General features: G+C 36.0%; 1 protein-coding gene across 21 annotated transcripts in view; it reads right to left on the bottom strand.

Annotated features, from left to right (window-relative positions):
- PARD3 (par-3 family cell polarity regulator) overlaps positions 1-27,894 on the bottom strand; it is a 716,537-nt gene that overhangs the window by 217,211 nt on the left and 471,432 nt on the right. For 6 of the 21 annotated variants that reach the window (XM_032143706.2, XM_032143696.2, XM_032143715.2 and 3 more), the window contains 5 exons: positions 26,818-26,977; positions 20,512-20,701; positions 16,164-16,315; positions 15,089-15,133; positions 10,015-10,242 (listed from right to left, as the gene is read on the bottom strand). In XM_032143706.2, coding sequence (XP_031999597.1) covers positions 10,015-10,242; positions 15,089-15,133; positions 16,164-16,315; positions 20,512-20,701; positions 26,818-26,977 — 775 coding nt within the window. The remainder of the gene's footprint in view (positions 1-10,014; positions 10,243-15,088; positions 15,134-16,163; positions 16,316-20,511; positions 20,702-26,817; positions 26,978-27,894) is intronic. The other 15 variants (XM_058436553.1, XM_058436552.1, XM_058436554.1 and 12 more) reach the window with 8 other exon arrangements.

Below are 27,894 nucleotides of genomic sequence, written 5' to 3'. Positions count from 1 at the left end.
ATGTACTATTTTAAGTGCTATATACATTTCTTGATTTTTTTCTCTTTAATTTTGCTCATTTTGACAGACTATTTGCTTTCCTTTTGCAGATAGCCTACACAAAGAGAGATGATTATCTCCTTCCAAACAAATAGAAATTTCTATTTTTGATAACATTTCTGCCTGTTTAAACCTGCTCTACACACTGAACTATCAGCTATGTTTCCATGTGATTACCTATAAAGATGGGTACTTTCAAGTTTCTTTTTTTAAAGAAGGTGTAGCATGAAGCTGCTTATTTCACTTTAATGTGGCAGAGTCATTCTGCAATTAAGACATACCTAATTACCATGTTTTCAACAGATGCAAATGTAGCTCAATTAAAATTCTAGTCCATGTTACAAATTAAGTCACTCAACTCTGAAAGGTATCATGTTAGGACTGGATCACCAACAAGTTTGGAAAAGATCAGGCATTTAAGTGCTAATGATGATGGAGAAAATGACTTTGGGTTTTCATTGAAGCACAAAGTTCTGCAGCTTCTGCCATAAATAATCTATTTCTATCTAAACTTTACATTTTATGGTGAAGGTTGACTCAAAGCCTCAAGGTCATTAGAGTCTATTTTTTCCCCCTACTGAGAAGTGATGTTACTGTTGATACTATAATGATTTCTGTGGGCTGCTTATCCAAAATCCATTTCTCCCTTTATTCTTCCTAATAGAACTCTGTGTCCAGGAATGCAACCTAGCTCCAAGGGGTGAATCCATTACTAAGTTTATGGATGCCATAACCCTGCAGATTTGCCAGTCCAAGGTTATCAGACCAAGAATGGCCCTGTTGGACTCAATGGACATATTCCATGCTTAGGGAGAGGGCTCATTCCCTTCTGTTGGAAAGGAATAAGACAGTAAAATTACCCTATGGATAGCTGAATTATGGAATTATTTTGTGGGTAGCTGACTCATGGATAGCAGAGCAGAAGGGGCAGAAAAATGTTGGGTCTTTGGAGAAATCTCTCTGAAGAACTCTAGAACTCAAGTTATGTAGGAAAACGTATTTCCTAATTGTTTGAGTTGGTCTGAGTTGCACTTTCTATTACATACAGCTGAAAGCATCCTAAAAGGTACACTGCATAAAGCAAGTGTTAGAGCAGCTGTGGAATATCTATTGTGTTATTTGTCTTAAGTGTATAATTTAGCAGTAAATATCATTTTAGGTAGCTTTGGCAATTTTATTAGATTTAAATAATTTGTTTAGATTTGCTACTAGATTAAAATGAATTGTTCAATAGGTATAAAGAGATATACAGCCGGGCGCGGTGGCTCACGCTTGTAATCCCAGCACTTTGGGAGGCAGAGGCGGGTGGATCACGAGGTCAGGAGATCGAGACCACGGTGAAACCCCGTCTCTACTAAAAATACAAAAAAATTAGCCGGGCGTGGTGGTGGGCGCCTGTAGTTCCAGCTACTCGGAGAGGCTGAGGCAGGAGAATGGCCTGAACCCGGGAGGCGGAGCTTGCAGTGAGCCGAGATTGCGCCACTGCACTCCAGCCTGGGCGACAGAGCGAGACGCCGTCTCAAAAAAAAAAAAAAAAAAAAAAAAAAAAAAAAAAAAAAAAGAGAGATATACAAAACAAAAATAACATATTACTTTTTATTTAAAACTCAACAATACTCTCCTCTGAGGGAGAGGCCCCAAGAAGCATCATTAAATATTAACTAAGCAATTAAATGAAGGACTGAATAAGCAGCCAACAATATGAAGAACTGCCCTTTGTTGCACCCATTTAACTACAAACTACCATAGAATTAGGAATACTTAATAATAGGAACACAGATTCTTGAGCAATTTACAATTCATATTGAAAGATAAAGGATGAAATGTAAAAATTCTACACAGGATGACTCAGTCTTCACAAGCTATATTCTTAAAACAAAACTTTTAAGGTAAAACAAGACATTCAAAATAGAAAATTTCACTGGATTTAGTAAATCCACTGACCACTACCAATTTCTATTCATGTTAGGTAAAAAGGTAACACACCTAAATGAGGACTGGGCTTTCAGTCACTGCAAACTCCTGCAAAGGAATCAAGAACGCTGGGGACATAGATATTGTTTTTATTTCTTATTTTGGTGGAACACTTTGACTTTGGAAGAGAAAGACAAGATGTAGGAAATGAACAGCTAGTGATACACAGATGGTGTCGAATAACAGGATCTGCTGTTCTGGACTCTGACTTTTAACATTAGAATGATGAGCTCTTGGCAACAGAAAAACTTAGCTTTTTCTGAAAACCAAAAAAATAAAACCACACACACACAAAGCTGGCATGAAACAGGAAGACTTTGGAGCTTTTAGACTAATACATGGGGTGAGAATAACAACTGATACGACGAAGACTGTGAGGAGGTAAAAAGCTATGAAGGAATCAGGTGACATTTATTAGTGGTATTGTAAAGCGGTTTCAGCAACTGAGAGAAAGTTCAAATAGATGACTCCTCAGACACTCTAAAAATAGCTTTATTTCATTTTTAAAAAACCTTTCAATATATGTGGGTGAAGAAAGAAAAACAATAGGATCACTCTTTTAAAGAGTTATTACCAAAAACCTTTCTTCACTTTTACCTGACATTCTAAACTTCTCTTTAGCCCATCCCCCTCAAATGAAGCAGGTAAAATGCTCCCACAGATAATGGTAGAATGTCACCTCCATTATCCCTCCCTTCCCAAGACAATGTTGCACAGCATGCACAATGAGGGTCACACCCTGAATTTTCTGAACCTTTGCAAATTCGCTTTTAGTGTCCAGTTGATTTTAACATTCAAATGACAGCACACAGTGGATGCTGTTTTCTGTCCATGGGGACAATTTAAAATGAAGCTGAAGGCTTTTTAAAAACCAATTCTGACCAAAAGGGCTGGCTACACAATCGAAATGACAGCATTCCTAACCCTACAGTTGGAATTGCCACTAAGAATTTTATTTTAATCAAGGAGTGAGCTTAACGTACCCAACGTCTGTTTGAACAACATACAAACTTTTACGGTCAAAGAAAGAGATTTCAGGCCACTGCTCAGACTCTTTTAAGTGAAACACAAAAATTAATAGCATAAAAATGTTTAGAGATTATAAAATAGTGAATGGCTAGCAATGCTTTATTTTGCTTTTGTGTGTGTGAGGAATCAGAATGCCTGCTCCCCAAAAGCGAATGTTCTTAACTACCATCAAACATTATCTATATTGAGTGATCCGCAAAAATTTCCTGATGTTAAAAAAATAATTTGTACTAGAAAGTCTCGGATGCACTGTGTAGAATCAGCTGGAGCTTAAGAAAAACTAGATTGTCAGGGGAAAAGTTTCTTGGAGAAGGAAAACGACGTATAATATACACACATTAGAGGGTTGGGGGAGAAAGAAGATACACCTTATGAAGTGTGCACCGCATGGCGCGGGCAATGGTAAGCACGGACACTTGAGGGGCTGTGAGAGTCAGAAGGTGACTGCAGAGCTCACTGGGCACATCTAGAGACAGGAGGCCCAGTTGGGAGACACTAACAATACCTTCTGATATTAAATAGCGAGGGTCGGGCCTGGACTGCAAGTAAGGGGTGAGATTAGATTACATGTGGAAAGATTAAGAAAGCTTGGTAATGGAGTGGTGACACAGTGAGATGATGATTCCAAGTTTCTGAGCCTGGAAGTGCTAATGAGAGAAATCACATCATCATCATCCATCTTTGTGTGAGAGACGCTAAGCCCGTAAACAGTTTCTTCCTTTGCTCTGGTACTGCCAAGCATCATCACTCACCTGGATTATTGTACTACTATCACAGAAATGAGCTCCTTGCCCTGACATTACTACTTATCATCCCATCCCCGATAAGCCACCCTGTACCCCAGAGTCCCATCATATTATTTTATTTGAAATGCAAGTAATTTAAAATAGTCTGTGATTTGCTGTCTACATCTTTTTTTTTTTTTTTTTTTGAGATGGAGTTTTGCTTTGTCGCCCAAGCTGGAGTGTAGTGGCGTGATCTTGGCTCACTGCAACCTCCACCTCTCGGGTTCAAGCAATTCTCATGCCTCAGCCTCCGAAGTAGCTGAGATTACAGGCATGCAGCACCACACCTGGCTAATCTTTGTATTTTTAGTAGAGATGGGGTCTCACCATGTTGGCCAGGCTGGTCTCGAACTCCTGATCTCAAGTGATCCACCTGCCTCAGCCTCCCAAAGTGCTGGGATGACAGGAACCTACATCTTAAACCTCACTCCTCACTATGCTTTCACGTGCCCCATACACACCAACCTAACAGAACTACTGCAGCCCAGAGATGGCTCCCCATTTCCTATGTTCCATATTTCTCTGTGCATCCAGTTGAAGACTCTCAAGTAGTAACACTCAACTCAGCCAATACCTCTCTTCTGGAAATCTCCTCCTCTACTTTCCTCTCCTCCCTAATTCCACATCAGCTGGGCACCCCTACAACCCCCTCCCCAGTGTCACACTAACCTACACACTACAATGGAACTGAACCACACTCCTTATCAAGTGCTCATTTATCCACTGGGTTGAATCATCCCCCAACCCCGAGCCCTTAGGAACTAACAGCCTAAATATCAGACTTTAGGTATACACTCTCCAGCAGTTTTAGCGCAATGGGCTTTCTGTTTAGAAGTGTGTTTCATATTCTAGAAAAACCACAGGACTGGGAATTAGAAGATATGCATTCTAAGATTCAGTTCCTATGTGTAATCTTAGTCAAATATATAAATACTATTTCCTCTTAAAAAATGGGGCCTGGCGTGGTGGCTCACGCCTGTAATCCCAGCAGTTTGGGAGGCCAAGGTGGGCAGATCATGAGGTCAGGAGTTCAAGACCAGCCTCGCCAACATGGTGAAACCCCGTCTCTACTAAAAATACAAAAATTAGTTGGGCATGGTGGCACAGCCTGTAATTCCAGTTACTTGGGAGGCTGAAGTAGGAGAATTGCGTGAACCAGGACCTGGGAGTTGGAGGTTGCAATGAGCCAAGATTGTGCCACTGCACTCCAGCCTGGGCTACACAGTGACACTCTTTCTTTCAAAAAAAAAAAGTTAGAAATGAGGATTCTATCATTCAAACACTTCAGATGTGAATATTCATTGTACTTTCTGCTAAGTTACATTTTACCTAGAAAAAGAAATGTAAGGAATACCTTTGGTTATTTCACAACATACACCCATACTATGATCAGAAACCTCCTAAAAATTAATCAAAGCTCCCTTTCTTAAACTGCAGGTTAAGTATATGTATCATTTTATTCGCATAAAATGATGTGATAGTTTATTCTTCTTCTTAGCATTTCAGAACAAGTATTTTTATAGATCAACATCCAATTATCCACTAAAATGGATTAACCAAATAGCAAACAGTTTACAAAGTACTCTGACTTTGAAATCTGATCCCAAATTCTTCCACAATAGATTTACTGTAATCCACTGTGTTTTGCTTATGATAAAATTATACTTAGTTTGCATTATTTTTGCTGAAATAGGTGGTGATGAAAGGTGGCTAGGAGTGGGTAGAATACTGAGAGTAGAAAATCTGAGATATCAAATGCAATATGTTACTTCACAGCTAATAAAACAATAACAAAATTCCTCTAGAAGCTCTCATATTAGTTGATTTAATAATGTAAATTCAGTTTCTTCAAATTTCATACTGAAAACCTAAATTATGTGTATTCTGGAGCAGTGCTTTTCTCCTATCTCCTAATAAGAGCTCTATTGGAAAGTATGCAAGCTACCTACTTCATGTTTGAAGAACAATGCCTTCATGTTTGCGAGGCACAAAGTTTGTCACATTTAAAATTCTGAACTTGATATATCTTAAAATCAATAGGTACAATTAATAGGAGATATTTAGTTTTGCTGTTTCCCTTCTTAACCTTAACAAAAAGCTGTTACAAAACTGAGTGCAGCGCTTACAATTTCTGGCAACTTTTAATTATGAAAAAGCAGAATTAATGTATTTTTTAAAAGAAAACAAAGCAATCTTACTGCATGCATTTTCTTGGTAGCAATAGAAACTGATTTATCAGAGGGAAAGTAGAAGTCGCTTGCTGAGAGCCAGGCTGGGCATGTAATTTGCATAGAAGAGGGAGCAGATTGTCAATGCCCTGACCTGTCAAACACAGGTAGGGCCTCGGAGATAATGGGTCCCAGAATACAAAGCTCCATCTTGATCCAGACAGACGCACACACAACATGGAGAGGCCAGATGGATTAAATGAGAGACAAAAATGCTGGCTTCTGCCATCTCCACAGGAAGAACGTAAGTGCTGCAGAAGATGACAGATACCAGATAACACATGGATCCCACCCCAGTCTCTTGGCCCCATTGCTGTGCCCATGCCATGATTTCCACACTGCTGAGAAGAGGCCAGCCTGTTCAGTGCCATGAATATAGTCACTGGGGAGGGGCTCGACCCAACTGACAAGAGCAATCAACCATGCCTACGCCTACATGTCTTACTTGTAAAGAGGAAAAGTGCCACATGATGGTAGAAACCAGAGCCTGCAGCATGGTGCAAGGAGCTCTCTGGTCCTGCTGACCTCCATAACTAGCTTTTCCACAATGGCTCAGTCTCTAGCCACATGTTTCCAGGGTGCACTGCATCCTTAGGAAATGTCCCATGTGACAAAAAGACCATCTGCCTAGATGATGGTCCTCTTTTCAGATCCAGGTTCAAGGGGGATGTGGCTTTTTAATTTCTACGGGCAGCTGTAACTGAGTTGGACCATCGGGACAAGAAAGAACCCACTTCCCCTGAGGCCCACTTAGCACAGACAATGGAGGATGTTGGACATGCAGCCAGGGGACACATAGCTAAGGGACAAGCCCAGAAAGGCAAAAATGCAGGAGCACAGCCACAGAGACAGCAAGTCCAGAGACTCTGCTGTGCAGGTCCACAGGCCAGACCCTGAAAATGGTGTGGTTAGGAAACCGAAGGAGGGCTAACTGAGCCGGCCTTCTTTCCAAAGCTGGAGGCAGAAAGTGCTTTTGCGTCTTCAGTTTTACGTAAGCTGATAGCCACCAGCAGTAACACCACATTTGATAGACATTTTTTTAAAAACAAAAACAAAGAGTTTGCTGAAGTATTGAAGATCTAGTGCATACAAGGTCCAGTGTTGGATACCTCACTCACCCACTCATAGATTTGGCAGACATTCATTTAATTCTACGATTTGCCAAGCTTTGTGTTTGGTAATGCAAGATGAAAACAGATGGAGTGTTTTCCACATGGGCCTCACAGAAGGTGAGGGGGTTAGCACGCCAGATGTAGGGCAGTGAGGGGGTACATAGAATCATGGAATGTTAAACTAGGAGGGACTTCGGAAACCATCTAAACCATCTAAGCAGAACTTTTACAGCTTTTTCCTAAATACTCAAAAACACCCTTTTTAAAAACTAAAATTTACAAAGGATCCCCATGTACAGAAGTGAGTAAAACAACTGTCAAGGTGGTGGTGGGGGAAGGTGACGCTGGTGGCCTTTCCCACTCTCCAAACCCATTGAGGTACTGCTCCTGACCAGAGATCACAACACAACAATTAAAAGTCAATGATCTAGTCCAAATCTTCAGTTTTACAAATGAAGAAATTAAAGCTCAAGCAGTTGAAGTTTTGACTAAAATCCCAAATTACTTAGAAGAATGTAGAGGAGGATGCAAGTCACCTGAATTCCACTTTTGTGTTCATTCCACCCTACAAACATGATTTTAAGAACCAAAATTGGAAAAGTTTGGAATTTACAATAGTTGCCATTCTTTTGCCATATGCAAAGTTCAGAAAACTGGTATGCAAAAAATAATAAAAACAAGACTTTTGAAAAATACGACATTTGGTGGTTGTAGGTGCAGCGTGTTTTAGGGCACCTGCCACACATGTATTTCCCAGGTCTTATCCAGAACTTTATCTTTGGTTTGCAAATTGTAATTTGTCTATCCATGTGTTTCCCTTCACTTTTTTTCTGTGAAGGACAGATACATGAATGAACTTGAATATACTGTTATTTCTCATTTTGTTTTTAAAAAATAAGTTTATATAGGGACAAAATCAGATGTCCACATTGGTGGGACACTCTGGAGGCGGTCCCTACAGAATTAAAAATATACCTTATATTCTTATGTATTCTATCTCCTGTTACATTTGAAATGAGTGACATATTGTAAGAGCAAACTGCATCTTTTAAGGAAAATTAAATAACATTTTAACTAGAACAAGAAAAAAGTTCAAAAGCATCATCAATTGTAGATACTTAAAAAATATATACCAAGGGGCCAAAGCATAGTAATTTTTTATTAAATATACACCCAAGACAGACAGAAGCAAGCTCTATAATTGTCAAGTAATATTGATTAGGATGGCAAGGAACCATTATTACAAAGGGAAAAAAATCAATAGGGTCAAAAGCTTATATGACTCAGGATCTTGCAGACCAGGTTTGGCAGCAAAAATAGTAAATATGCTCTTCATCCTGCAAGAATGGGCTGTATATATTCACAGCTGGGAGGAAGTGGGCCTGGAAAGGACGCTGGGAAGCTGCAACTGGGTCTGGAGAGGCCGACCTAAGGAAGTTCTGGGCCTGGAGAGGCTGCCAAAAGGGAAAAACTGGGCCTGGAAAGGCCCAGTTGTGAGGCATCTGATCATAGTGAAAAAACTGCCTGTATTTAGATGGAGAATCAGGCGGAGGTGGAGAGAAGTGTAGCAATCCTCTAAGTTATGCTTCGCATATTACGTTATGACAGAAATATTCATCTTCCCAAACGCATTATATGTATAAGCAAAATACATAAGTTTTTCCTTATTCTCAAAATGTGATCTTTGTTACTTAAAACTCTTCTTCCCACAAAAGTCTTCCTTAGGTATATGTGATAGAAGTGGTCCACTCAAATGTTGAATTGCAAGTAATTTACAATCTACACAAATTATCTCTGGTCTCTGCTTTAGCTTTAGTCTGTGGTCCCTCCAACTATTCTTACAATAGTTTGATGGGTGAGTCACATTTGAGGTTAAAACACTAGAAGGTAAATTAGTAGTTATGAACAATATAAGATAATCAATAATTTTCACTATTAGGACTCCTAAGCCCTTTTGCTTCTTAGTAAATATATCAGTAGAGTTTTTCCATTATTTTTTAATAGCATGGTTACTTTAATATAATAAATGTTTAACTCTCTGGAAGGATATATTTGTACCTATCTATAAATTTATTTTTTCTTCAATAAACCATGGAAGACATTCATATTAACCTTTGACTTTTAATAATCTTGGCTTTAAATATTTTGCAATTTCAAAATATACACACACAAATATAGCTTCCTAGTTTAGTTATCGGAAAGCAAGAGTAATTCCTGAAAGCAAAAAAAGAAAAAAAATGTGTTTTTAAGATCACAGATTATTAGAGATACTCAATGGAGACATCCTATTTGAGACACTACAAAGTAGTGGTTTTCAAACATTCTGATCTCAGGATGACTTTACACCCCTGAAAATTATTAAGCACTTGAAATAACTTTTTTATATGTGGATTACATCTAGCAACACGTACTGAATGAAAACTGGGAAAGTTTTAAAATATTACTTTTTAAAAACAAGCAACTTCATGTTAACAGAAATTACATTTTTACCAAAAAATATATATATATTCCAAAAGAAGTGAGAACAATGGCACTGTTAAATATTTTTTCAAAATTTTTAGTTTAATATTGGCCTATAAGACAGATTCTCATATCTGCTTCTGCATTCAACCTAATGCAGTATCACAGGACATGTGGCCTGCAGAAAACCCCAGTGTATACTTATAAGAGAATGTGAGTAGAGGGCAAATAATATCGTCTTCTTATTACGAAATGAGAGATTATTAGACCTCAGAGATCTCAGAGATTCCCCTGAAGAGTCTTAGAAAACCCCCAGGGCTCCCTGGAGCTCACTTTAAGAAATAGAGTCTAATTTTAATGTTATTCTTTCAGCCATTATAAACTTACAGGTCTCCATGCCTTCATCATCATCATCTACTGTGGGTTTATCATAAGATTTGTCGATGGCAGCTCTGAAGCTCTCATTGCATCCCCTGCCTCTGATTATCCGTGGCCGTGGACGATGGAAAGGAATATCCCCATTCAAAGTCACCTCAGCAACTGCAGTCTGCAGACTCTCTAATGAGCTTGACTTCTTCAGACCCAGGGAAGGACCCACATCTCTGCTGGGAGAACCTGGGAGGTTTACAAAAAAAAAAATGTTAGTGTGAATTAGTGAAAATTATGTACCTGAATATGCACTGTCGAAAACTTCAGGTACGTAACAATTACTTGCTCAATGATGAGTTCTGGAATGTAGATGGAAAAGACAAAGAATAAATGAAGTAATAGTTGCTAATTTTTATTTTTCCCAAATTTATATTAGACTTGGTCTATTTTCTCTCTTTGCATTAGGAAAAACTCTAAGTCATTACTTTTTTAAAAAAATTTCAACAGATGAAATTGTTGTCAAATCATTTTGCTCCAGTAGTAGAAATAATCTAAAAGAACCAGAATAACCTGGAAGCTCATTTGAAAAGCAAGGGAAGATGAGGAGAAGGCTAAGGTAAATAACCAAGAATAAGCTTTGCACTTAATTAAAACCTTTTTTTTTTGGCAATTTAAAATTATTTAGAACAGAAACTAGACATGCACATCAATGTGCTCTGTCAAGTCTCTTCCTTGCTAAACTGCAGACCCACAACACTGCATAAGGAGTAAGACCACGGGGGCTGACATGTCACCAAAACAGTTAGGGCAACCTGGCAGCAGGTAGAAACCCAACCCTGGGAAATATGGATATTCTATAGAAAGAGTAACACTAGCTTTGAACGGAAACAGATTACATAAGGGCTCTCTCTCAGAGGGAAATAAAAAAGGAGAGACTGGATATGAGTACTTCTACCTCTAGGCCTGGGAATAATATGTTTGAAAAACAGGTGATGGACAGAAGAAAGACGACTTAGCAATTAACCAGAACATTTCATGAGGATGACAGGGGACAAATTCCGGGAATTAAAAATTTGGCTCTATTTCCTGAGGATCTAGGGCAGAAGGACCCAAGATAATACCAATAGTACCAAGCTGTGGAAGGCAATCAAAACTGATCTCTTTAACCGGGTAAGACACCTCATCCATCACTGCCTGACCTGACACTCAAAGGTAGACTAATTTAGCTTCCGGATGACTGAAATACCAGCTCTGCACCACCACCTGGGCAATCCAGGTTATAGAACTGGTTCTTCATATATACTGTTAAAAAGACAGGTGAAAAAAATAGAGGGTAGGAGAAACAAAATAGTTTATCTCTGCATGGGGTCAATCAACCCATATGTTGATAATGTTATTACCCAGAAGACAAATAGTTGTGACATAGGCTTTCCACAGCTCAGAAAATAAAATAGAATTAAAATTACACTGAAAGACTCAAAACAAAATTTAATTTTTTAAGATTCATTGATGTTAAATGAAGCTGTTTTAGGTAAGAATAGATATGTTTAAAATGTAGCACAAACAGGAAGGCAAACACATGATTCTAATGAAGACATAATATTCCACAAATTGTTGTGCTGGAAAGAAAAAGATGTCATATTTAGCTTTCTCAATGCAGGTCTGTCTATATTTATTTATTTTATGACAAAAGGTCATGAGATTTATTTCTTTGAATGAGATCCATCTTACTTTTTCTCTGGGTAGCACTACAATTTTTGACAACTGCATTTTCTAAATTACTCATAAAAGTCATGTCATGGGAAGGAAGATGAATTTTGTTCCAAAAACCTACATAATAAAAAATCAAGGAATCAAAAAGAATGGGAGAAGATCATTCCTGGGCAGGGATATTTACCTTTATAGTTCCTAGAATTAGCACTAGAAAGATCTTTTTGTGAATAAATGCCTATCAATTTTCATAATTTACCAGCTATATTTGGCTTCCATAAACATGTATTGGGCAAATATTTGGTGCTTTAAGTTTATTAAGGATATGTGTATGTGTGTATGTATTTGTATGTGAGTATATATCATGAAGATTTCATGCTTCCAGAAAAAAATTCTCATAAAAACACCATTTATATATATTAAGCTTTTCTTTATGTAAAGTTAGCTGAGATTTTACTTAGTGTACTGAAAGCAATAAAAACTTAAATAATGAATTTCAGAAATGGCATGAGTATTCATTAAAATTGAGTGTCCCTAAGCATAAACACAGGCAAACTTGGAAAGAAAAACAATGGTCAAAGTATAATTCAATAAACGATAATTTTGTAAGTGCAATTCAGAGTTTACCTACCTATTTGTTTCCCTAAATTCATAACAATAACCTTTTGGCAAAATGTTGACCATTGTGGATGGTGGGCCCTGGGTTTGTGGAAGGTCAATGAACTACTCTCTGTATATTTATGTATAGATAAAAACTTGTATAATAAAAAATTATACAAAATGTCAATTATCTACAACTTCTGAATCTGCAACACAGATCAGCAAACTGTGAGTCAAATGTGGAAAATTTTACTGGAACACAGCCATGCCCATGTATTTACATATTGTCTATGGCTATTTCATTCAACAATGATAGAATGTAAAAGTTGCAACAGAGATCTAAAATATTTACCATCTGTTCCTTTACAGAAAGAGCTTGCTAACTTTGGATTTATAACATGAGTAACATACATTTTAGTACTATATTTGACCAAGAAACCATAACAAAGGTTTTGAACGATATGTTAGGATTTCTCAATGAAGTTATTAAAATCCCTAACACATTGATACAGTCAAGTGCCTTTAGAAAAAAATTAAAAGGATTCCCTAACAATACAAACTTAGCATTTTACTAGTAATGAAAATTTAAAAAGTCTTTTTGTACATAAAATATGTGGAAAAGACTGTTTTTATTTACACCATAAAAGTCAGTATCTTTTGTCTTAATTTTAAGACAATATTTTAAGCTCTTACTTTACACAAATCTCTTAGGTCATTAGCATACTTTGCTAATCTTTATACTTCAAGAATGAAACCATTAGAAATCCAATTCTCTTCTTATACCTGTTCTCCCTTGTTATAATTTGGGAAGAAATATTTATCCCCAAAATATGATACAAGATTCCTAAATCTGGAAAAAATAAAAAGGGAAATCATAATCATACTATTTTCCTAGATCTGTTTTCTATTCCTACTTAGTAATATCCCTCTTGCCAAAAAAGAAAGGAAAGGATGCCTTTTGCAAGGGGCAGAGGGAAATGTAATTCAATTTTCATTATGAAAGGCTTATGGCTAGGCTAGACAGATGTTCAATGCTAAAATGCCACTTTGATTCTCCCAAAAACCTTTGGACTAATCTATAAAATCATAATCTTTCTTGAAAACTCAAGTCAAGAGAAGTGACGAAAGAAAAATAAGTGGAAATCTTTTCACTCTCTAATACTAGGGGACAGGGACATAATAAAATATCTACTTTAGGTATTTTATTCATTTAGATGTAAAATCAACAGACCAAGTATTTTGACATCTTTGTAATAGCTTTTTGCCTCAAGATTTTCTAATTTAATTTGGTAGAATAGACTGCACAAAGTGCAAAAAAAAAAAAAAGTTCTTTTTCTCTAGAATCTAGCACAGTTTGATTTTTGATTAGACTATAAAATCTGCCTTGAAACTTACGTAATGACTTTCCATGAAAGTTATCTAATGCGCTGAGTTATAACTTGGATATCATTATGTTGTACATCACAATAAACTGTCCTTTTCCTTATAGTAGCTGTGAGTTGGTTAAATTAAGTATTTTTCTTATTTTACCTAACTGACATTGTATATGAAGTCAGGTCCTTTAACCTGAGCAGCTCAATTTGGTTTTTATGACCATTTACTTGGATCAGGGTTATTGCTTATAATGCTAACTCTAAAAACTAACTACTATTTTACATATGTGAACTATCCCATAACATTTCTCTTTAGCTCTGATTCAATAAACTTTAGGTTTCATAAGAAAAACAAACAACTCAGTAAGGGATAAGGCTACGGTTAATTGCCTTGCAATACAGTTAATCTTATGATTTATCAGATGTCTTTTTTACAATCTATCTTATACTCCACAGAATATAACTCCAACCATGTCCACAATAATCTTTACATATATATGTGGGATACACATTTTTTAAGCAGTTAGTTAAAAATTAGTTTTAACTAATTTACTACTGCAGGTTAAAAAGGCAAATTGAAGCTAATTAGTGCTAAGTAGTGTAACTACATCATACTGGATACAGATTAAAACACTATTCCAAACTTATTGTCATAAATGGTCAATTATACAAAGCACGTTAACTACACTTAAAAGAGTTTCCTGTGATTATTGTCATACAATAACATAAAAAGCAAAATCGATTACTATAATGCAAACCCAGTTCAATATAATCCATTGTTTCTATGGAATGATTTAGCAGTATTTTAGAAGTAATGAATTTAGAACAAGCTCAGAAAGTTAAGATATGAAGCCATATACATTATATAGTCTAATCCAATGTCAGGTTAATTATAAGCTAATTCCAGCACCAAAAAAAGAATACGCCTTTCTGAATGACTAATGATAGCAATACCAGACGCTGTCCTACAATGAAAAATATTTATATTGGCACTATTATCTTTCAAATCAAAATCACCACTCTGAGAATCACTTTTTGGATGTTAACCTACACATCACATAGCTGACTTAAAAACCTAGCAGTCTACCATTACAGATCATGTTTGCAGGATTTTGATTTTTTAAAAATTGGGATAAAACATCCTTACATGAATATAATTAAGAAAATCTAGGTTGTTTCTAGCCTTTTTGAAGCAGTAAATTATATTACTATTTAGTAAGTACACCACTGATAAATTTCTACTAACAGAAAATATTTCTTTTCTTATGTAATTTGATTTCTCACAATGAAAACATCTGTGTAAGACTGGAATATGTATGTTTACATGGCATATGATTGGCAGCTCTATAATTGTGATAAGCTCTGTGGGCCATGGTTTCTATGGCAACAGTCTAACTGTCCATTCTTACCTGCTTTCTGGTCATCCACTGTATTGAGTTTAGTCTCGTCAGCTACTGTTAAAAGGTAAATGTATAATGGTTAGCCCAGTTAGTTCCCATAGCCCATCATGCTTCCACCATTCCCAGATCTTTTCAGTTAGGTGACGATCCTCAGCTAATATTTCATGCAAATACAATGAAACATCAAGCAAACATTCATAATCAAAAAAGGAGGAAAAAAAAAGCAGTGTCTCCATGCAATATGCCAGTCATTTCATTTCACAGACATGTGTGTTATATGTTAGCATATCACAATTAGCCAAGGCAATGCATCACCAAATTTTTCTTTATGCATATGATAAATTAATGCTTTTAGTCTTGGAATACAAACAGCCACCAGAGAACAGCATAAGTTACAGTTGATTAACAAAGGTTTTAAATCATTCAGTGTATAGATATAATTAATTATTATTTTTTTTTTTTGGTGGATTTGGATTTAAAGAGACACTACCTGATTGGTGTTTGAACAACTATGATTATTTTCCTCCTCTCATTTGCCCTTAAATACTTTCTATAATAAATACTCTCAAATTATTACTTTGGTCAAATGCCTTAATGATCAAAATATGAAAGCTTCCAATAAATAAACCTTAAAGAACAGCAATGAAAGGAAGACATCATGAAGTAACCAAATTCTAGACATGGATTGAGATAATGGTTTCTCTCCAAAATTTTCTCTTCTAGTTCAAAAATCCCACAACCAACCAAATACAATTTCAATGAAATTGGTTTTAAATAGCCAAAGTCTTAAAACATTTCATTTTGTAAAATAAAGATACATGGACATAGCATGATATGCACATGTGTTTGTTTCCATTCTCTTAAGAAAACATATATTAACATATTGCATATTATGTAAACATGCCACTTATGAGTAATATCGTTATCTCAAACTGGGAGAAAAACTAATTTTTGCCAAATTGCCACATTTCACATTTATTTTCTCTATTGCTTAAAGTAAACAGACATCTGCTTGGGACCATCAATTTTATCCTGAAAGCATTTAAACCTTATTTAGATAAAGATTCATGGAGATTGTACTCACTACCTAAATCCATGCTTTTTGATTTTCGTGTTTTAACGAAATCCAATTGACTGGCATCTGAAAATTGCTTTGTGCGTTTTTCTGACATACTCTGACGTCCAAATCCTTCTCGTTGAAAAGCAAGAACTGGATCAACATCTGGACTCAAAGAGCTGGAGTGAAGAAAAATATAAACATAAAAATATTTACTAAAAATAGCACACATCCATTTTAGGGAGGTTCATACATACCTGCATGTGTAAATATACATATGTATATTCCTCAAGAAAAATTGAACTAAATAATACAAATACAGTCCATTAAAAGAAAAACTGGCTGTATAGAAGGTGATAGAAAAATACAAAATTAATTTAACATTTAGAGTAACTCTTTCTCCATGTGAATTTTCTCCTTCTCTACTTTCTTCTCTGTTTCTTCACTCTATTTGACAATACAGAATTATTTCAAGGTGATTCTAAAAAATGAGCCTGATATTGGAATGATTGAATTTTTCAGGAAACCTGTCATATATTATATACAAACACTAGCAGTGAACAAGTGACCATATAAATTGTAATTAAATAGAAGTTTCAAAAAGAGTATATTCTAGCCTTTTTATGTATCTTTTATGTTGTGTTTTAAGGAAAGAAAAAGAATATGTCATTATGGCATGCCATTTCATAAAGCTGCAGTTTCTCTGAAATATTAAATCAACAAAGAAATCAATTCAACAAACATTTATTAGAACCTATTCTGATTAAGGTAATGTGCCAGGTACATAGGTCCAAATAACAGATAAGAAAGATCCCTGTACTCTATGAACTCATAAGAAAAATACTAAACCAGAAGTATGAAACAGATGCTGAGGATGCATAGAGTGAATAAACAGTATATGAGAATCAGGAAGAACATGACTAAGTTTAGATGACATTTGATTTGGGTGACACCAACACAGTGGCTCAAGTGGGCATGATAAGGAAGCATATGGCAAATCCCTGGTAACAGGATGCCTTCTGAAGTGTTCCTCCAATGCAAGTGGTTGAAGATGTCCCAGAATCACTCCTGTTTGTAAAAATCTGTGAACACATTCTAAAGTGCTATAAGGTGTTCTAGCCACAGTTCATAATATGAAAAGGGTTTTCTCTGTGCTGGGCACATTGGGTAAGTAAGTATGCTAGCTCTACTATATCAGGTCCAGCCACCTTGCCTATCTGGCCAGGTGAGAGAACATCCCTCTACAGCTAACTGAGCACACCAAAAATGCCAGGGCTCCTTCCACTGTCAGCTGAATTTATGATAGTCTTCCTCGTGTTTCTGATGGAAGCAAGTTTTTCTAACTCTTTATGGCCTTATAAGAACTATCATCCATACTAGTAAAAAGACAGTCAATCTTTGGATGTACATCGGAAATTTAGTTGCAATTACTGTGCATGAAATGAGAGTTGGCTCTTAAAGAGCTATGGTAAAAGTTTGAAAAGTAAGATAGCAGGCAAAAGCCCTGCCACTGGATAGGGTGACTTGAAATGTTTTGAGCTCGTTATGTATTCAATAAAGAGAATAGTTGTCTCATTCACTTAAAAAGCTAATGAGAGAATTTAGCAACCTAAGGTGAAAGCCCCCATGTAAATTGCTAACTACTAAACAAGTCAGTCGTTATCCAATGAAGACTATCTCAAATTATCAAATACAAATTATGATGACAGACATCTACCCTCAGATGCCCCTTCACATACTACTATGCTTTGGTGTAAATGGCTTATATGATGAGAGCACATACACCCAAGTGAAAAAAACACACTTCTACAAGTAAAAAATTAAAACCCATATGATAAGTAATATGACAATCTTGCAGCAGCAAACTCTAAATAATGTATTTCCAATAATTCTTTTATATATTGTCAGTGGATCTCTTCAGTCACTCTGTACATGCTAACCAATTCTTTTTACCTCTTCCAGAATAATTTAAAACCTCAACTCCCTACTTGGGAGGCTGAGGCAGGAGAATGGTGTGAACCCGGGAGGCGGAGCTTGCAGTGAGCCAGGATCGCGCCACTGCACTCCAGCCTGGGCGAAAGAACGAGACTCCGTCTCAAACAAAACAAAACAAAACAAAACAAAACAAAACAAAACCTCAACTCCAATACTGCACCAAACTTGTGAACAAAATGCATTTGAAATACAGTGTTAGTAGAAATTGTTGGTAAAAGATTTTTCAAAGAAATACAAATTGTCACTGCCAATCTTGCCTGAAAACCACATATTGGTGTATCTTTAATTTTATATCCTCTAAAATTATGTTACCATTAAGATTAGAATTTGCTATTATTTCCTTTCCCCCAGAAACACATTATTAATGTTCTCTCAATTGATTAATAGATTGAAAATAGTATATTCTATAAGTAAACAAGTAAGTTTAGCCATTTGACATAGCCTTCGACAACTGTGCAGTGAACTACAGATACAATTTAAAATGTCAAATGAGTTTGTGCATTAGTAAGAGTCTTAAAATAACTAAATATTCTTAAACTATGAAAAAATTAATTCTTCCCTATCAATATTCCCATTAAACTAATTTCAGACACAATAAACAGTACACTGGCATATTTAACAAGTTAGATTGCAGGAATGACAGCTGATTCTTTAAAGAATGTAACCATATCCTGACGCCTAATGTTATTAAAATTCCAGTTATTAATCCTGTCTTATTGGCCTTTTGTTTTCATAGCATTTTCATCAAGGATTAAGGAAGATATTGTCAGGCTGGAAAAGCTTGCATTTTCTGCTGTGATTCAGAACAGCTGGCATTCTTGTTTGGATAACCCTTCATTCATATTATTTTCTTTGCCCCACATTCCCCACAGCAAAATTATACAAGTCCTCACCATTTTGCAAATCCCCCTTAGGGAAATTAATGCCACAAGCTTTCCCTTCTAGTTATTTATCTATTTTCATTAATATACTGCTTTATAAGGCCCCAAAGACTATGACCACCTCCACAATTTCTCATTATGGTAGAGATTTAAAGGCTTTTGTCCCTAAGATGAACACTGCGTCTATCTAATCCTTGCTTTCTCTGTTGTTACTTTCATTTTCAGAAAGAGATATGAGACACAGCAGTCAATGTAACACCATCTGCAGATCTCAAATGGGTTTTTACTTTATATTGTATGTAGTCTTCCCTTCTATGTTTAACCAAAAACCTCATTCAAAGATGGGCCATTATCATGCAAGTTTGAGTGTAGTTCTATTTTTAAATCCTGTCCTTTCAAAAAGAGAATTAAAAAAGAAAGAAATGAAAAGCTAGAGATGAACTTTTCAAGGTCCCAAATAAGAGGTGTGATTTATTCCAAGAGAACATCTTCATAATTAAAAGATAAATGAACTGTATTTTGTGTGTTCATGTGGAGAGTCAGGGAAGAGGACTGGGGGAGTGGTTCACTTTGTTAAGATCATCACTAAAAATGTTAACGCAAATAAATGCCAGTCCCCCAGACACCTCCTATCTAATATTTAATGTTGACACAAGCCAGAAAAACACTAGGAAGCAGGAATGGCTAAGTGGTGAAGGAACACCACCATAACATTTAAATATGATTTTGCTGATACATTCATAAAAGACACCAGAGAAAGGGCAATGAGAAAATTCTGGTACAATACTTCACATGGTTTGTGTTAATTATCACTACAACCTTGCGAGGTTGTCCCCAAGAGGAGCTTTGCTTTTGCTTATTGATGTCTATAATTACTAGGCATAAACATTAAGGCACACATCCACATTTATGAGCCACACATTGGCTCAGTAGTATCAAATGCTTTCTTCTATTTTGAAAGACACAGGAAAAAAAATAGCAGGGAGTGCCCCAGAAGTCACTACGTTAAAAGCAATTACAAAGCATTTTAAACAATATGGTTATAGCACTCTGAAAAAAATAACACACTTTAAAAAAAGCCTCCTCCCACTCTTAGAACACATCAACTCTTAGTTTTGCAAAGTTACCTAATTGTTGCCATCAATTTAGGGAGTTGCCAAGAATTTATTTATTTAATTAAAAAACAATGCATCAAATTAACACAGATGTGAAATAAATCATAAATAGTGAAAGTGAAAAACAAATGAGCACGGTTTTTTGATTGGTAGTTTCGTCACTGTTTTGGTTACATTACTAATTATAGCTCTTGAAGGCTAAAACAATTAAATTTACAGGGTTGGGGTATAATCTTTTATTAAAAGAGTGATAAGTATATAAAAACCATAAAGACAGAGCATGGCTATTAAAAAAATGATTAACTGTATTTAGTGGTAAGCCACTTAAACATAAAATGGGACTGTAATTAATTCATGTTTTCCAACCCTGGATGATGAGCTTACCAGTCGGCTGAATCACTGATTGCAGCCTTCGCCCAAGTACCAGCATCTGCTGTCACGAACCCCACATCATCATGTGAGCTGGAAGAGGACTGGTCAGAGAGATGTGGAGGAAGCACTGGCAACCTGTCATCTTCTATAATGACAGTGTCATCTTGGGGCATATTCACTGTAGGGGACAGCTGGTATTTACCTGTCCAGTGAAAAAAGAAGAAGAGAAATTCTAGACATCGATCAAAGTGTTACATCTATTAATTTTAATACTTTGCTATATTAGTAAAAGTCTAACTTTCCACATATCTGCTCAACCTGGTAGAACGAAACAGAATTTAGCACATTTACTTTTCATAAATGATTGTCAAACAGAGACCTCGAGTCTATTACTACTTCTGATGCTACAACTATATAGCTCAGGGCAATGCATGCAATTTTTCTGGTTTTAAGTTTCCTAAAGCCAAAGATAGTCTCTCAAATGTCTTCTAATGTGAAAATGCTACACGCATTCTAAACTGTGAATGTCCTTTGAAAAATTACCAGTAAATTTACAAAGAAGCCCCACTAACTCGCATTGGTTATTCATTCATTCACTGAGCAACTGCTGCAGAGCAGGTACTGCAAGACACAGTCTCCGTCCTTAAAGGACGTATGCCCTAGTGAAGGAGAAAGAATTACAAGCAGTGATAATTGTATGGTGGTGTAGAGATGAGCCCAAAGCCATTCACTTGTGTTGTAATTGCCTGGGTTACTGGGGGTAGGAAGTGCTGGAAATCTTGGCAAAAGTTAACATCAGAATTAGGTTTTAAATAGTCAATATGATCTTTTCTGACAGAAGAAATGATGATATTTATTTTAGATATCAGCAACATCATTACTAAATGCATGATGGAGAAAAGCCCATTATGCAGTCAGGTGACACTTAAAAGATGAGTATCACCAGAAACAAAGCCTAGAAAAGGAGAGATAACTGGAGTGATCTTGATGCAAAAAATTAGGATCTGAGTGGCCAGAGGTTTTTCAGGCCATAACTGAGGATGTTGGGATGGTATACACAAGCGTGAAGGATTTTAAAAAGTCTGTATTGTATTGTTCTAGACATTTCAGCAAAGGAGCAAAATTTATTTAAATTGCTACATCTTTTCAGGATAATCCGCAAAAAGTAAACTTGCCAGGGATTTCAATTGCATTCCTCATTTAACATCAACTACACTATTGTAGTAATACTGTAAGTTCACTGAAACCTCTTCTCAGCATGTTACCAAGAAAAACTTTCTACTTTGATTTCAAATGCACCCATTTTGACAAACTATGAAAATTAACAGCTTATATAAATGCTAATGATAAAAATGTAAATCAAATGTAATACTTAGCCATTTCCCTTACCTGAATTCAAATTACTCATTTATTTCTAATACAGTGTTAGAATATTAGGATAGAAACCTGTTCAGCAAAAGTATCATTCATCAATAAGGTGGGACTTTCTAGCACTATTAGCCAAAGAAATGTTTCCTTCTCAAGACATACTTTTTTTCTTCAAAGTATATAGAATTATAAAACCAGTTACCCCAATGGACAACTCACCACTGACGAGGCATGTCACAATATTAAATACCAAATCCTCACATGGGCATAATTTATTAAAAGGAAATATTACAGTATAATCATAGTGCATTCATTCTTAAACACAAAACTAAAACTTCTGGTTTTACACAATATATTCTGAGAGATGGCCTAATAAGCAATATGGAACACTGAAAGGTGCATATGATTTTTTTTGTAATCTGTTGTTCTGAGTAGAAATATTATACCTTAACTGTTGTGATACAATATTGTATACATAGATAAATGGCAAGAAATCTTCCTCATAGTAAGAAAATAATTTAGCATTATTTTTCTCACCCATGATTTCAAAGGCTAATATTTCACAAGATTTGAAAACCCATACTTTCCCCTTCTTAACATGCTTGCCAGGAATATACTTTTGGGTTATGGCTCCAAGATTATACCAGGGTAATGGACAGCTAAAAAGTTAACTACATATTCTACTAAGCTCCACCTAGACAATACAATGATCACTTAATTATGTTTCCTAGTAGTTGGCACATCATAAATGTGAAACCTTCTATGACTTGAGAAGGCTTCAATTTATCTTTGATAGGTAAACTTTCCTCTTTCTTCAACTAGTTAACTAGTGACCTACAAACTAAGTAAACTAGTCAGTATCTTGTAGAGGAGTGAAACAATGAAATACAAAATGTTTGTTTACTAAACATTTATTCATTGGCAAATTTACATAGAAGGTAACACCACACATGATACTAGAGGAAAACTGTGCCAGTGACATGACTCACAATAAAAACATTAATGTTCCATTTTTCCATGTCAGATTGCTAACAAGATAAAAATGTTCTAAATATGTCTTCTTAAACTCACCACATATATATGAATATACAAACTACTGAGATAAATTCTAAAATGGATACAACAGGTTTCAGTTTTGTTTTAAAAAGAAAAATTATTCAGCTAAAAAAGTTGAGAAATAGTTAAAGTCCCAGGCTTACAAATGACAATGTGTGATGTCTTTTACAAAATGGATGTGCTGGTTAAATTAGTTATGCCCATTATCTTTGTTGCTGGTTTTTTGTTTGTTTGTTTGTTTGTTTTTGATATGGAGTCTCACTCTGTTGCCCAGGCTGGAGTGCTGTGGTGTGATTTCAGCTTAATGCAAGCTCTGCCTCCTGGGTTTAAGTGAGTCTCCTGCCTCAGTCTCCCCAGTAGGTGGGACTATGGGTGTGCACCACCACATCCGGCTAATTTTTGTATTTTTCATAGAGACAGGGTTTTACATGTTGGCCAGGCTGGTCTTGAACTCCTGACCTCAGATGATCCACCTGCCTGGGCCTCCCAAAGTGCTGGGATTACAGGCATAAGCCACTGTGCCCAGCTGCCTTGTTGCTGTTTCTTATTGTTAGTTAAGAGAGACCAACCATTAGAAAAACGTTTAAGGCTTTTCAAAGGAAGAATCCTATGTAGGCAGCCCCACTACAGGTTACTTTCTGACGAATGTCCAGGACTATTACAAAATCCATGATTGTGGAAATTCTGTCAATAGAGATGACAGTTAGAGAAATCTTGCCTTTGGTCACAATCCTGGCTGACCCCAACAAAAGCTAAGGAAATCCTAATCAGGTGTGACTCATGATAAAGAAAAACATGCATCCAAATTTTGGTTCAGAAGTACAGAAAGCGTGCAACTTCTGTCAAGTTAATTAATGTATTTGCTCCATAACTCCCCCACATATAAGGTAAGTTGGTTGGAGTATGTGGTTTGAAGGCTGTTTTCAAAGATTTAACGTCTTTGATTTTTTTAGTCACCATGGGTGCCAGGATAGAATAAGATCTGGAGACTTTCGAATAACTGCTTACAGATGTAGATAATTATAAATTGATAATAATAAAGAATGAAGATCTCAGCATTCCCCAGAGAGGGCTATTTTTAGAAAAAGGAAATAGCCAAAAACAAAGTAAAACAAAAAACATCATGGGATATCAGGACTTAGTTCCTTCATCTGTTAAGTGGGAAAGTGTGACTGATGACATCTGACATCCTTCCAACTCTAAAGGCTCTTCCTTTTGGGGTGTATCTTTTAAAAGCCTTTATCCAGGGATGTGTTCACATAGGAATGCATCACAAAGCCTCAAAGCTCTGTTTAGCCTAGAGTCCTATATAGGGGATTACTCCATATGAAAATTCAACCTGTTAACATAAAATTAATAACTCCCTAAGGTAATCAGCCAGAATTTCAGTACAAAGTTCCTTTTGTATCATGGCAGATCACGAAGTAAATACCTCAACCTCCACTAATGTCTACAGAGGAGTGATTCCAAACATATAGAAGACAATCATTAACCAAACAATCTGAGGAATTTCCATGCGCCTAGATACTGTGCAAATCAATAAACACTGTTGTTATTGGTTTAGATGAATGGAAATCCAATGTCCTGATGTCTTTGGAACTATGGAATTCATGACTCAGAAAAACATAAATCCAAATTTTGGTTCAGAAACTGTGTGATTTGTCAAGCTTCTTAATTTTTTTGTCCCATACCTCTCCTAATGCCTTGTTTGGGCATTCTGTTGCAAGGTAACATCTTGAACAGGATGTCTAACTTTAAGTGGTAACTAATTTCACAAATCGCATTTGATTCTTACGGCCAATGATACTAGAATAAGGACTGACAAAGAGCGAGGAATTTTCAAATTTGCAAAACACAAGATGAATCAAAATATGCATATACACTTGTCAGGGTAAAACTATTTAGAATCCCTAGTTTCCGGTACAATTGTAAAAAAATATCTTAAGAAAATATCCAAATCATAAAAACATCAATTTAGCCTACCCTTACATAGTAATGCATCTGTCACCCCCAGCCCAAAGTGGTAAAAGGGCATACACATCACAAAACACAGAACTGGGAGAGAAGTTACTGCCCTGGGGAAGCATCTGGAGTTTTAAGAGTTCAGTACATATCTAGCAGAAGGAAGAGGAAACAATGTCAACTGTAATGCAAACCAAAGAGGACTAATGAAGCTGTAGCTAACAAAATCAGGGCAACAGACTAGGAAGAAAATGAATGACTCTTCAACTCATATACACAGCATTTCAAAAGGTCACTAGCTGAATTTAGGGATTTTTTTGGTTTGAGTTTTAGTTTTAGTTTTTCGCCTTCCTCTGAAGCATCAGGGATTGGAGGCAGGATGCAGGTTACAGGAACTGGTGGACCAATGGTCTGATTCAGTATGGCAAGTCCTATGTTCCTATAATAAAGGGGAAATTACAGCATATCACTTTGTGTGCACACATATCTAGGGACACATGCACACTCTCTCTCTCAAGGGGATTGAAATTTCATCAATAAAAAGATAATTTAACAAAGATAAAGATTTATACCAAAGCCAAGAAAGTACGGAAAATCCAACAGCAGTGAAGAGAGTGGTAAGTAATAAGCAAAGATTTAAAAGTGATAAACTATGTACAAAGCCTTTCGCCTGACAGGTGTTCAACCCAACAGGTGTGGCACTCTTCCCTGACATTCACTTATGCCAAGCATGTAAAAAGAAAAATGTTGACAAAGTAAAACCAGAAAGCTGGCTTGTCTAAGTTCCACATGTAACAAGATAAGAAATTACATATTCAGCAATTTTTCTAAACTAGAAGGCTAGAGAGATTAGAGGAAGAAAAACAGACAATTCTACTAGACATGTTTATGTATGTTTTTGATCATGCCCAGTAGAAAGTTCTTTGAAGGCAGAGATTGCTTCTTACTCATCTTTGTATCTGCAGCAAAAGTATATACACAATGTCTTGCCAATAGCAGGCTCTCCATAAACACCCACTGATGAATAAATTACTGTTTCAATGAAGCTCCATAATGGAAACTTGAATTGTATTAAATCTGCATTAAACGTACTAAAAATGGAGTTAAATTTAGGGTTTTACTTTAAATGAAAGCCTTGCAAAATATACCAGTAATAAAAGTGTTTTATGTCAGGTGTTATTTTAATCAAAATGCCTTCTTGTGTTTTAAATTCGAAAACTCTCACAAGCTAATCGCAAGATGAGCAACTCAGTAAATCCAACCACTCCTCTGGCAAAGCAAGTCTTTATTAACTGGATCTGTTAGTAGAAAGCTGAACTGCTGCAAAGCAAGTGCAAATAACCTCATTACCCACTGGGGGCCATGCAGATAGGATGGTACTGAATCCAAACAAAGGATGCAGAAGACTAGTTTCACGATTTTAAAACTAAGGCTTCAGAAAAGTAAAATACAATTAAAATACAGTAACATCCTATTAAATACAAACAAGATACATGTGAATATTTTACATATGTGTGCATATATCTGTATATAAATATTTTTTCTCCCCCCTCCAGGCAGTGCCACTGTGAATGATATGTAACTTTTGAATCCTTTTTGCCACAAGCCATTAAATTTTGATTTCTTTTTAAACATAGCTTCACATATTATCTCAAGTAAGTAAAGAATATCTTGATCACTAGAAAACATTTCCATATGATCCCTTTCTTTTTGGTTCCTTCCTCATGTTACAGGATCTAAAAGTCACTTAAATCAATGGATTGATTTACCTCTTCACATGAACACTTCCTGAATGATTTTAATAAACTTATTCTCTTTTGTCTTGAAAACATTAATATTTTATTTACACTAATATTACATTAATATTACACCAATAACCTCTCAGTAAACCAGTGAAAGCATCAAAATAAGATGTGATAAACAGAGTTTTACCTGACTCACCCATTATTCTACTGAGGGCAGCATTTCTGCTGGGTGATTCATCAAGCCCCTCAATCCCACTGTAGAGAGAATGGGAAATTCTTCGTTCTCTATCATCCAACGCTGTTTCAATGGGCAGCTCAGGTCCAGGGGGGCTCCCAGGTGACTTCAGCTACAGAGTAACAGGCATGGGGCAAAGAAAAATCAGTACCTGGAGGCCCATTAGCAGCATGGGAGAATTATAACAACTTGCCCAAGGCCTGTATCCAACTGGGTACCAAATGAACTAGAACTTTTCACCCTGTACCAAAATAATTTGTGATGACAGCTCTGCCTAATGACCAACTTTCTGTGCCACTTTATACCATGCCTCCCATGAAGCTCTGTCAGATTTCAACCACTGGAGGAAAAATATGTATATTTAAGGCTTTTTTAAAATCAGAGCTTGTTGTTTATTTTTCCAATTTGACTGTTAGTGTCTGCTTAAGTCAATTTAAGTTACAGTGTAATTCAGAATTCTTTACTAGATGTTACTCTATAAAAGGCACGCTTGATCAGAATGGAAGCTGCAATTTAGCTATAGGTCTTATACTTATGGTATGTAAATACATCTAACAAGTAGCACACATTTTTCCATGTGTGCTGGTGGAATTATTACCTACTCTACAAGACCTAAAGACTCTATCAGCTCAGGTGTCTTGAACAACACACTGATTTTAAATTCCTCCTACTAGAAATTAAGAATAATCATGGTATTATCTTTACTGCAATGTTTAAGTACAAGATAGTAGCTGCAATAATCACTTTAGTAGTGAAAAGAACAATATGCAAATCGGGACCAAATATTCTAATAAAGCACACAAAGATAGGAGGACTTCAAAAACATATACAATCTAATAAATAAGCAATGAATGTATGTCAATTTTGATGACAATACATTAAAATGGTATCGGGCATTTCTTAAAACAGCTAGCTGTGTCTAATAAGTCATATTTTACATAAAAATAATATGAGTAAAAAATTCATCTTAGTAAGGCCTTCAAACAAATCTGTTTTAATGAAGAACAAAGTACATTTAACTACAATCCT

The sequence above is a fragment of the Hylobates moloch genome, unplaced genomic scaffold (assembly GCF_009828535.3).
Source record: "Hylobates moloch isolate HMO894 unplaced genomic scaffold, HMol_V3 SCAFFOLD_3, whole genome shotgun sequence".
Taxonomy (NCBI): Eukaryota; Metazoa; Chordata; class Mammalia; order Primates; family Hylobatidae; genus Hylobates; species Hylobates moloch.
Note: the sequence above shows the minus strand (reverse complement) of the source record. Positions and strands in the feature narration are given on the sequence as shown.